This window comes from Myxocyprinus asiaticus, chromosome 13, assembly GCF_019703515.2.
Source record: "Myxocyprinus asiaticus isolate MX2 ecotype Aquarium Trade chromosome 13, UBuf_Myxa_2, whole genome shotgun sequence".
In the NCBI taxonomy this organism is placed as follows: domain Eukaryota; kingdom Metazoa; phylum Chordata; class Actinopteri; order Cypriniformes; family Catostomidae; genus Myxocyprinus; species Myxocyprinus asiaticus.
Genome location: NC_059356.1, coordinates 44,230,515 through 44,243,290, shown reverse-complemented (window position 1 = coordinate 44,243,290; position 12,776 = coordinate 44,230,515). Strand labels below are relative to the sequence as shown.

The 12,776-nt window shown below is 39.4% G+C and overlaps 1 protein-coding gene across 4 annotated transcripts in view; it reads left to right on the top strand.

Moving 5' to 3' along the window:
* LOC127450278 (platelet-derived growth factor subunit A-like) overlaps positions 1–9,599 on the top strand; it is a 37,571-nt gene extending 27,972 nt beyond the window's left edge. For 2 of the 4 annotated variants that reach the window (XM_051714246.1, XM_051714245.1), the window contains exons 5-7: positions 5,128–5,257; positions 5,886–6,025; positions 7,214–9,598. In XM_051714246.1, the coding sequence (XP_051570206.1) occupies positions 5,128–5,257; positions 5,886–5,980 (225 nt within the window). In that variant the 3' untranslated portion in view covers positions 5,981–6,025; positions 7,214–9,598. Of the gene's footprint in view, positions 1–5,127; positions 5,258–5,885; positions 6,026–7,213 lie in introns of all 4 variants that reach the window. The other 2 variants (XM_051714247.1, XM_051714248.1) reach the window with 2 other exon arrangements.
* The last annotated feature ends 3,177 nt before the right edge of the window (positions 9,600–12,776 follow it).

Here is a 12,776-nt window from a genome sequence, read left to right as displayed (position 1 = left end):
CCGCGGAGAATAGCGTGAAGCCTCCACATGCGCTAGGTCTCCGCAGTAACATGCTCAACAAGCCACGTGATAAGATGCGCGAATTGATGTCACAGACGTGGAGGCAACTGAGATTCGTCCTCCGCCACCCGGATTGAGGCGAGTCACTACGCCACCATGAGGACTTAGAGAGCATTGGGAATTGGGCATTCCATATTGGGGAGAAAGGGGCAGAAAAAGAAAAAAAGAAAAAGTGAACTGAATAATATTTTATGGACACATCATATGAAATATTGTAAAATATTTTAATAAGAATCTCAATTTGCCATTGCATGAACAAGGCGCCATACAAGCTAGAAGCACTACTGAATGTTAAGTTGAATCATAATCTTTATCATGTTAACATGAACACTGCTGCCCTATGCTACCTACCGCCTGTGGTTTTACCTTTTAAAACAATAATAATCTTACAGGACACAGAGTCAGTACCAGCCACAGCGCAAATGGAATGAAATGCAAACAAAAACCATGCAGTGCTGAAATAATGTCTGCATTTGTTTTGAATGTTGAAATGAACTTAAACGATATCAGATGTTACTATTTACAGTATATGTGGTCAAATGTGTATTTATGCAATACAGGCATATCGTTTGTCTGCTGGTTGCATTTTACTTACTATATGTACAAACAAAATAAAGAAGCAGGTTTTGATCCTGCAACCTCAGGATACTCCACACCATCCTCTGCAACTTTAAATATAAATCAAATCATATCATATATAATTTTAAAATAATGAGCATTTTATATATATATATATATACACACACACACACACACACACACTGGCGGCCAAAAGTTTGGAATAATGTACAGATTTAGCTGTTTTGGAAGGAAATTGGTACTTTAATTCACCAGAGTGGCATTCAACTGATCACAAAGTATAGTCAGGACATTACTGATGTAAAAAACAGCACCATCACTATTTGAAAAAAGTCATTTTTGATCAAATCTAGACAGGCCCCATTTCCAGCAGCCATCACTCCAACACCTTATCCTTGAGTAATCATGCTAAATTGCTGATGTGGTACTAGAAAATCACTTGCCATTATATCAAACACTGCTGAAAGCTATTTGGTTCATTAAATGAAGCTTAACATTGTCTTTGTGTTTGTTTTTGAGTTGCCACAGTATGCAATAGACTGACATGTCTTAAGGTCAATATTAGGTCATAAATGGCAAAAAAGAAACCGCTTTCTCTAGAAATTCATCAGTCAATCATTGTTTTGAGGAATGAAGGCTATACAATGCTTGAAACTGCCAAAAAACTGAAGATTTCATACAAAGGTGAACACTACAGTCTTCAAAGACAAAGGACAACTGGCTCTAACAAGGACAGAAAGAGATGTGGAAGGCCAGATGTACAACTAAACAAGAGGATAAGTACATCAGAGTCTCTAGTTTGAGAAATAGACGCCTCACATGTCCTCAGCTGACAGCTTCATTGAATTCTACCCGCTCAACACCAGTTTCATGTACAACAGTAAAGAGAAGACTCAGGGGTGCAGGCCTTATGGGAAGAACTGCAAAGAAAAAGCCACTTTTGTAACAGAAAAACAAAAAGAAAAGATTAGATTGGGCGAAGAAACACAGACATTGAACAACAGATAATTGGAAAAGAGTGTTATGGATCTTAACCCCATTGAGCTTTTGTGGGATCAGCTAGACTGTAAGGTGCGTGAGAAGTGCCCGACAAGACAGCCACATCTATGGCAAGTGCTACAGGAAGCGTGTGTGAAATGTCACCTGAGTATCTGGACAAACTGACAGCTAGAATGCCAAGGATCTGCAAAGCTGTCATTGCTGCACGTGGAGGATTTTTTGATGAGAACTCTTTGAAGTAGTTTAAGATGTTCTGAATTGTTTTTTTTGTTTGTTTTTTTTTTCAAATTGTAATAGTAATTTTTCTATGACTATACATTGTGATCAGTTATATATATGATCACATACATATATATATACATATATATATATATATATATACATACATAAATACATATATATTTCATTACGCTTATTATCAGGGTTTTATTTCAACCACTCAGTTTTAGTCTATCACTACCGACTAGCCCGGGTCAATTACAACATGGGTTAACGCTGTTAATTATGCGTTGTTTTTTTTCAGTATTGCTAACAAATAAAATTATGAATGTTCACAATGTATTTTCATTTAGATTTTCAGGAAGATAAATTAGATGAAGCAACAGTTTTATTGTTGTCTGTAGTTTTTATTTATTGAAAAAGGCTGACATTCTCATACTTTTTTCTATATACCAGTTCATGAGCTTACTAAGCTATAACTTTAATGCTGCCATTAATTTTGCATTGTTAGATCACCTTCTACATATTAAAATGTAAAAAAAAAAACACAATACAAATAATAATATTAACAATATTAATCATAATATCTCTCACTTTCTTTACATTACTAAACGATGGTGACAAAAGTGTCCCTTTGCACCTGCTGGCGGTGATTTTGGGAACGAGTCTTACGTGTGAGAATTTAAAGTTTTACCGCAGCGGTACTTACCGCGATAAAGAGGATCAATTTCGTTGAGTACCCACTGTATATGCCATTACATACAGTAGGTATCTTTTGTTAGAACTCCAAGTCTTTGCACCAAATATTGCAGTAACTTAAAGGGTTAGTTCACCCAAAAATTTAAATTCTCTCATGATTTACTTACCTTTAAGCCATCCCAGATATGTATGACTTTCCTTCTTAAGCAGAACTGAAATGAAGAATTTTATAAGCCTTTCCAGCTCTGTTTGTCCATACAATGCAAGTAAACGGGTGCCATCAGGCTGCTTGACAGTCTAAAATTGCATATTTAGACAGCATACAAGTAATCCACTCGACTCCAGTCGATCAATTAATGTCTTCTGAAGCAAACCGATAGGTTGGTGTAAGAAGCAATTCGATAATTAAAACGTTTTTAACTTTAAATAGTTGCTTCCAGACAGTGCTGGATTGCTGTTTGAAATGACCTAACTCTCATGTGATGTTCATTCCTCTGTTGTAAACAAAGTGCGTGCTTCTGACTTCGCCATTGCGCTAATGTCAGGCAACAGTAACGTGATATGTCGACTACCGGCAGGAAGCAATTTTTTTAAAATGAATAAAGTTTTAATTATCAATTTATTTTTTACTCAAACGTATCAGTTCAGTTCAGAAGTCATTAATTGATCAACTGGAGTCGTGTAGATTAATTTTATGCTGCCCAAATATGCCTTTTATACCGTCAAACAGCCAGCGGAGTGATGGTACCCATTTACATGCAGTGTATGGACAAACTGAGCTGAAATGGGCTTCTAAAAATCTTCATTTCGGTTCTGCTGAAGAACGAAAGTTATAAATATCTGGAATGGCTTAAAGTAAGTAAATCATGAGAGAATTGTCATTTTTGGGTGAACTAACCCTTTAATTAAGCCTTTTTAAGAAAAAAATTATATGACATTTCAATAGGTATTGTTAACCTCAGTCACCATTCACTTTCACTCAGTTTGAATGCAAATGAGATGTTGGTTTTCATCCCTCTGTTTTCAAAGAGAAAATCGTCTGTTACCATCGGGTCCCGCGTTTTTGCCCCCAGCACCCCCACTCTTTCAGCGGCTGTGTTTCGCCTCGCTGTTTGTCATCAAATTTACCCACCGCCAGATGTGCAGCAAAACTCTGTGTCTCCTGTGACGCATATGAATTTTCTATTTTCCACATGCTTATTACCCATGTTGCACCTCTCACTTTTTGTCTTTAATGTACCTGATGCCTGTTCTTTCTCTCGCCCTTTATTTTTCAGCCTTACTTGTGTGGAAATCCCAATGCCAGTTATACCAATCCCGGACAATAGTCCTCACAGAGCGCAAGGCGAAGGGGGTTGGGGTGTATTTCTAGAATCACGCTCTTGCTATCTCTGTTATGGGGAGCTGGGGTTGTATCAGATGTCACACCATTAGTGCGCTGTGCGTGGATTTTGCAGGGCTTTCATTGTGGCATAAAGTACTGTGGTTTATAAATAGCATTTGCTGGGCCTCATAAGGAGCACTGCGCTTTTTATAAATCGTATTTGAGTATGTGGGCAACTGTGTGAAGTCCTGCCGTATTCACGCTAGACAGAAACAGAGCTGCAAAAGCGATGCTAAAATTGAATTTGAATAGAAATATTGGGGCGGGGCAGAAAATGATAGTGCAAAGGGGCCTGGGACTCTTCTTTCATATTTTGACCCTTTCCTGAACCCCTTACCTCTTATCCTCAGTCGCAGAACATTCTTGCATGCCATGGGCTGTTTTAGACTTGGCTTTGTAAATATAGCCAAGTGCAAGAATGTCCAAGAGGAGAGAGAGGTGGGTGGTAGACAGTGGTACAGAGGTAGAAAACAGTGACAGGGTGGACAGAGTCCTGCAACTAGCCTGTCGCTCTTTCTCTCCCCGGTTGCATTTTCGCACTCTGTATGTTTGCTTAACTGTTTATAGGAGTTTCCAACTTGGTGTTCCATCATATGTTCCATAATGTTAAACCAATATTTGCACATGTACAAAGAAGACTATGGCATTATTATGGAACATATCTAAAGCACAGTATTACCATGGTACATGTCGAAAAAGATGGTATTATCACAATTCATGTCATAAAACACTTAATTGGCACTTTTTAGTGTAATGAATCACATTTTAAAATGGAGAATGAAGGCAAAAAATTAACGTAATATCTAAGGGGCCTTTCAGACAAAATGCAATCTTGCGGTAAAAAAAGCTAGACACAATGAAACAAATGTAACAGAATATAGGTGCCTCAATGTGTGTTTTTTAATAGTTTAAGTTCTTTTACCTTGATAGGGCATCTTAAAAACATGCTGCAGTGGTCGAACATGTTCGTCTACTCTATGTTTACATAGAAAAACAATTTAAAACAGGGCAGACTGACGTTAAAAACGCGTTCAGTGTGAATGGCCCCTTATGTTGTGTATGGCGGAGGGTATACAGGATTGTTAAAGAAAACGTTTACAGTCCCCATTTGACAGACTCTACTGACCAACACCAGGATAATGACACTCCTTTGCTAATGTGATCTCTCCCTCTCCCTCTCTCTCCAGGTGGCAAAGGTAGAGTTTGCATCACGTAAGAAAGCAAAGTTGAAGGAGGTGCTCGTCAGGTTAGAAGACCACCTGGAATGCGTGTGCACATCACAGCATCCCGTCATGGAGCATGTGGAAGCAGACACAGGTATATATCTTTCACACACTTACAGAATGGCCTGATCATTGAATGAATATTTGGCTGTTGAGTGTGCTCCCAGTGGCATTGTGCAGTTGCCAAAGACAAACACACCTGTTGGCCAGTCTGCTATTGCCAAACGTCAATGCTTGTGTGAGCTCACATTTTACTGTGTTGTCCATGTTGAAGTAATGATGCAACTGGGTTGATAAGGGAAACCACAGGTGTGTTGCTTTGTGTTTAAGTGTGTTAGAAAGAAATCGAATGATAAATGATCTGAAAGTTTGTCTGAAAGTTCTTCTTCAGGTTCAATGGGTTTCTGTTCCTTGTGTCAACCTTGTGCCAAGATAAAAGGGTTGTAAGCTCATATAAAGCTCAAATATTCATAAAGTCCAATTGCAGTCAGTTTTACCCCTCCCAGCGGCCATAAAATATTTTTTCTTTCTTTCTTTCTTTCTTTCTTTCTTTCTTTCTTTCTTTCTTTCTTTCTTTCTCTCTCTATCTGTCTCTCTTCTATCTATCTGTCTATCTATCTGTCTGTCTGTCTGTCTGTCTGTCTGTCTGCCTGCCTGCCTGTCTGTCTGTCTGTCCACTGAACCACACTTTGCCTGTCATCTGCTTGCACCCTTCCTCGTAGTTGTATTTCCAGGCCCACGCAAAGTTAAAAATGGTAAAAAACGGAAACGCAGAAGGCAAGCAGTGGCAGCACAGATCAACAAGGATATTCAATAAAAGGCAGACATTTCCTAACCCTCAGTGGACCAAAATATCCTGCAGGTAGGAAAGTGGCAGAAAGAGAGTGTCGTCCAATCAGAATCACGCCACACTGAATGAGAGAAACATTTGCACTGTGCTATGTTGTCGCTTTGCTGCATGTGCCACGGGAATGTCTGTCTGCTGCAGCTCTTAACAATTCACAAAATCAAAATGTACCCACAGGTGTATCATGTAGCTCTATTCCAAATCCTAGTGAGCTGCCTTGCTTTGTACAGCCTACATAAAAGCAGCTACTGTACCATCTTTCTAGGCAGCATCCTAATACATAGCACACTAAAAGATTGTGTAAAATAGTCATTTTTAAAGGTGCACTCAGTCATTTTCTTCCTCATTAAAAAGTTTTGCTACCAAAAAAATGAATAGTAATTTTGAAACATATGCATAAAACTATGAGCACTAATATGAGATGAAGACTCCAGTCATATCAGTAACATTATAAAAGCTGTTTTATTCTACATGGGATGGCCCCCTCATGGGGGCAGTCATGCCATGATCACACCAGCTGAAGACTACTCACTTGATCTCAGTAATTGCCCTGTTATTTGACACTTTATCTCATGGATTAAATTAATCCTGGCTAACTATGAATAGTGAATTTCTACAATGGCATCAGTAACTGAAAACGATTGAGTTTGAAGAATGTTGCATCCAAGCCACTAGGTGTCAGTATACAGTAAGTCCAAGACGACATAACCAAAATACTGAGAGCACCTTTTAATTATATTGAACTATTTTTTTTATTGATATTTTTTCTCGAATTATCTGCTAACTTGCTGTCTAAAAATTGGGCCAAATTTAGGTATCTTAGAGGACAGGTGTGTAAAATGCTGTGTTGGTACCCAGCCCACTAGATTTTGTGAAAGAACTTGTGTGTTTGCCATAATTTTGAGTGTACGTGTACAGTAAATGAAAATATATGGATTAATTGTTTGGTGAACTTGATCACATAAATTGTTCCTTTCACATTATTCTTTCTTTCTGTCTTCCTTTCTTTCTTTCTTGTGCACTCACTCTATGCCCAATAATAAACATAAAAATCACTGTGTGGTGGATATGTATACCTCAAACACAAAAAGCATGTCTTACTAAAGAAGTAATCATAATCACATTACTTGGAAACAGCACCAAATTCCACAGAAAAGTGATCTGGATTGCTTGTTAACATCTATTCTTTTTCTCTCCCTCTAGTGGACATGAGGTGAAACCACATTAAACAAGACATTAAAGGACAACAGCGGTTTTATAATGGGCCATCAGCAATGGGACTTTGACCTCTGAACTCTGACCCATTGCTATTAAAAAAAAAAGAGACTGTATCCAGAGGGACTTCATACAAACCCAACGCCAAAGGTGCTTTTTACTTTCTCAGAAGTACTCTGTCAAACACTGAAGATAAACAAGATTGGTATTCAGTTAATTATTAAGTGGTCGTACACTGGGTGGAAACAAAACTGAAATGGAAGATGTTTGCTTCGTTTCTCTGTTGTTCATGTATACGATTCTCGTAAAGGTCAAGATGAGGAGAAAGCCTTTTGGAGAACACTAAGTTTGTAGAGACTATAAACTTCACACACTTGGGCTTGGATCCGCTCAAGAAAGACTCTATGTACCCGTGAGGAATGGACTTGGCTAACTCACAAGGCTCTAGTCATTTAAAACGAGGAAGGATATAAAGGGATGTTTGGGCAAGCACAAATGTGTTGTCAACTTTGATAAATGGAAGAGGCTATTTTCTGTTGTTCTACATCCCAACCTTGGTCCTCTTGGGTCCAGAGCATTTACATTGTTATTTTCAATGTGCCTCTAGATTTTTTTGTCCTTCTGAAGAGTTAAGCTGCCTGTCTATGAACAAAGAAAGACTCGAGAATAAAGAAGACAAAGTGTAATACAGTCATTATGCCAGAATAAAGTATTTATGTATGCAATCTCTCTTTGTCTCACAGTTCAGTGCAAGGCCTCCACTTTATTTGCATCATTTTCTCAAAATCTAATTTCACTGTTGCTCATATTTTACAGCATATCTCAAAACTAGGTTTTTGTGTAGAACATTTCTTTGATAGGAAGATATGTAAGAGACAGTAATGTAAAGATATTTTATTTTTTGTTAAACTATATACAGTTGAAGTTTACATACACCTTAGCCAAATACATTTAAACTCAGTGTTTCACAATTCCTGACATTTAATCATAGAAAACTTTCCCTGTCTTAGGTCAGTTAGGATCACTGCTTTATTTTAAGAATGTGAAATGTCAGAATAATAGTAGAGAGAATTATTTATTTCAGCTTTTATTTCTTTCATTACATTTCCAGTGGGTCAAAAGTTTACATCCACTTTGTTAGTTTTTGGTAGCATTGCCTTTGTTTAGCTTGGGTCAAATGTTTTGGATAGCCTTCCACAAGCTTCTCACAATAAGTTGCTGGAATTTTGGCCCATTCCTCCAGACAGAACTGGTGTAACTGGGTCAGGTTTGTAGGCCTCTTTGCTCGCACACGCTTTTTCAGTGCTGCCCACAAATTTTCTATCGGATTTAGGTCAGGGCTTTGTCATGGCCACACCAATACCTTGACTTTGTTGTCCTTAAGCCATTTTGCCACAACTTTGGAGGTATGCTTGGGGTCATTGTCCATTTGGAAGACCCATTTGTGACCGAGCTTTAACTTACTGGCTGATGTTTTGAGATGTTGCTTCAATATATCCACATCATTTTCCTTCCTCATGATGCCATCTATTTTGTGAAATGCACCAGCCCCTCCTGCAGCAAAGCACCCCTACAGTATGATGCTGCCACCCCCATGATTCATGCTTGGGATGGTGTTCTTCGGCTTGCAAGCGATGGTCATTATGGCCAAACTGTTTAATTTTTTTTTTCATTAGACCAGAGGACATGTCTCCAGAAAGTAAGATCTTTGTCCCCATGTGCACTTGCAAACTGTAGTCTGGCTTTTTTATGGCAGTTTTGGAGCAGTGGCTTCTTCCTTGCTGAGCAGGTTTTCAGGTTATGTTGATATAGGACTCGGTTTACTGTGGATATAGATACTTGTCTCCTGTTTCCTCCAGCATCTTCACAAGGTCCTTTGCCATTGTTCTGGGATTGATTTGCACTTTTCACACCAAACTACGTTCATCTCTAGGAGACAGAATGCGTTTCCTTCCTGAGCGGTATGATGGCTGCGTGGTCCCATGGTGTTTATACTTGCGTACTATTGTTTGTACAGATGAACGTGGTACCTTCAGGCATTTGGAAATTGCTCCCAAGGATGAACCATACTTGTGGAGGTCCACCATTTTTTTTTTCTGAGGTCTTGGCTGATTTCTTTTGTTTTTCCCATGCAAAGAGGCACTGAGTTTGAAGGCAGACCTTAAAATACATCCACAGGCACACCTCCAATTCAGTACACCTCCACAAGATAATTGGCTAACTGTCTAAAGGCTTGACATCATTTTATGGAATTTTCCAAGCTGCTTAAAAGCACAGTTAGTGTATTAACTTAGTGTATGTAAACTTCTGGCCCAGTGGAACTGTGATATAGTCAATTAAAAGTGAAACAATCTGTCTGAAACAATAATTTACTAATATATTGCCAAAACTACAGTTTACTAATATTAAATCTGTGGAGTGGTTAAAAAAACGTTTTTTTTAACCACTCCACAGATTTAATATTAGTAAACTGTAGTTTTGGCAATATATTAGTAAATTATTGTTTCAGACAGATTTTAATGACTTTAACCTAAGTGTATGTAAACGTCTGACTTCAACTGTATTTATAATGTGTATGTAGAATTAAGCAGGATGTACAGTATGTATGTTTATTTCCTTCAATTGTGGCTTAATGGTTGTATAATGATAAGAGATGAGATGTCAATAAGGAGTAAATACTACTACAGTATACAGTATCTTAAGCGTGACTATTGCTCTAGGTCTGATGGTACCATGAGTCATAAGATGTTGGTTCATAATTTCCTGTTATAGCCATCATAACACAATAGCTAATGCTAAAACATACTGAGACAAAGATGACACAGATAACCAATAAACAATTATGTAACAGTTCGGGAAAGGAGGATGCGGGAACTGAATTAACAGTCAACAAAACTTTAATGAGACACCAACATAAAACTGAAACATAATGACACTCACAGAGCGGCCACGTGCATCTCTCTCTCTCTCTCTGGCGTCCCCGGCTCCTACTTTTATCTCTTTCCCGCCGATTGGGCAACTCAGCGCCGGGCGTGCATCCTCTCGGCCCGGCTACACCCTCCTCCTTGTCACATACCCAATTCAGGCCAGGGAAACCTCTGGTCTGACTTACTCCCCCCCATCCCCCCCTCTTCCCTTGGACATTCCATCGCTGGCTGGTCTTCCCCGCCTCCTGAGTACCTGGGTAGGAGGAGGGGAGAGAGAAAGAGAGTGGGGGAGACAGAGAGAGAGAGTGAGGAGAGCGAGAAAAAAGAAAACGCTCTTCTTTGGCTCCCGTGGGCATGCCGCCCACCCAGTCCTCAGCTGCTCCTCCGCCCCCTGGCAGAAGAAAGCCGCTCCTCCATCCCCTGGCAGACGGCAGCGGTTCCTCCACCTCCCGGCGGACGACAGCGGGTCCTCCGTCCCCTGGTGGATGGCAATGGCTCTTCCGCTTCCTGGCGGACAGCAGCAGTTCCTCCGGCTCCTGGCGGATGGCAGCGACTCCTCCGTCCCCTGGTGGATGGCAACAGCTCCTCCTTCTCCTGGTGGACGGCAGCGGCTCCTCCTTCTCCTGGTGGACAGCAGCGGAGAACTCCCAGACAGCGTGCCCTTCCTCCCTTACCGGGTTTCGGCACCATTGTAACAGTTGGAGGATGTGGGAACCGAATTAACAATCAACAAAACTATAATGAGACACCAACATAAAACTGAAACATAACGACACACACACACACACAGAGCAGCCACGTATGTCTCTCTCTCTCTCTGGCATCCCCAGCTCCTCCTTTTATCTCTCTCCCTCTGACTGGGCAACTCAGTGCCGGGTGTGCATCCTCTCATCCAGGCCACGCCCTCCTCCTCATCACAAATTTCCTTAGGTATGAAGCTATGTAATAAATAAAGAAATCTAAACACATAAATAGTACATTTTATTATATTCACACACACATTTTATTTTATTTTTTCAGGTACAAATATTTAAACAGTCTTAAAACCAAAAATAATTACTTGAGAAGAAGAATGACATAACATTTACATACATTTAGATTTACTCATTTTTCATTTATCCAAAGTGACTTACAGTGCATTCAAGGTATACATTTTATCAGTTTGTGTTTGTCCTGGGAACAAAAGATAATAAGTCTTGTTTTCAGAGAAATATAACAGTGGGGTTTATGCTCAAAAAAAAAAAAAAAAGTATTTGCTGATAATTTTACTGAAAAAAAAAAAAAGACAAATATTTTCTATTTTTTAAATTTTTGATTTTTATTTAAGTTCAAAAGGACACACCATTCACATTTTGGCTAAATCATAAAACACAAATAGAACAAACTTCTATTTGAATGGTCACTGGTTTTACAAACATTTTACACTGAAATTTGATTGAGACCCATTTCCTCCAAGCCATTTAAATGTTTGTTTATGTCTCTGTCACACTTACCTTTGCACATCAAAATTCCACAGACTAAATACAGACATCTCAAAGGAAATCCGCCCAATCAGGAATTTCACCTCCAGTGGCGAACAATTTCCCTACATGAATTTTGTGTGGGGTTCAAGTTTGAAAAATTTTTGACACGAATTTGCAGCGTTGACCAATAGGAAGTTGCGTGGTTGGGCAGTGACCTCTGTTTGGGCAGTGTTTCGTATCTATGCTGATTATTCACAGTAGACGAGCAAATAATTTTAGCGTTGAGTTTATAACTTCACTCTCCCATATGAAGTGCGGTATAAAAAAGATGATGCTTGACAAGTGGTTTTTGTGGGTTTCACACTCGCTTCACCTCCGCCCTTGCCTTTTTTGCCTGCGAAATCTTGCCATGCACAGGTAAATGTGACCACGCCTTTGTACTGCCTACCGTTTACTGTTTTATTCCGTTTTATATATAAAATGCAATTAGATACATACAGGATTCTCTACACAATTGTAGAGGTCTGCACAGGCCTTATAAATAAAGCCCGAACCCAGCGTGTACCCATGACCCAAACCCAAATCGCTCACTCGGTTTATAACTTTTTCTCCAAGCAAGTAAATTTGTTGCAATAGGATGTATTTTATGTAGGCATCTTAGGCTACATTTATAACAGTATATTAAAAGTAAACATACAATTTAGCAAGGCACCGTGGCCCCTCATTGGCTTACCATTTATCAAGTGCTGAAACTTTGCTTGGTGAAGAACAAACTGGAATCATGCATGACAGTGTAACAGTCACTTAAAGTCCTCTTTGCAACCTGAACTTCTTCAGAACATCAAATCTTTGTGACACCTGCACTAAAAAAAGCTAGACTGAAAGCAACTAATGCAACAAAATGTCTCGGTTACATATGTAACCTCTGTTCCCTGAGATGAAGGGAATGAGACAATGCGTCACTAAGCTGACGCTATGGGGAGTGTCCTTTTAAATTACCTAGTTGAAACCCTTCACAATAACGGCAATTCTAATATCGGCTATGGTGTTTAAGCCCCACCCTTTTAGGCGCGAAACTGTCCGGTACAAAAGCGGGCACGCAAACACCATTCCTCAGAATTTTCTGACTGAGGGAAAAAGAGTGCATCGTTCACACCTCAA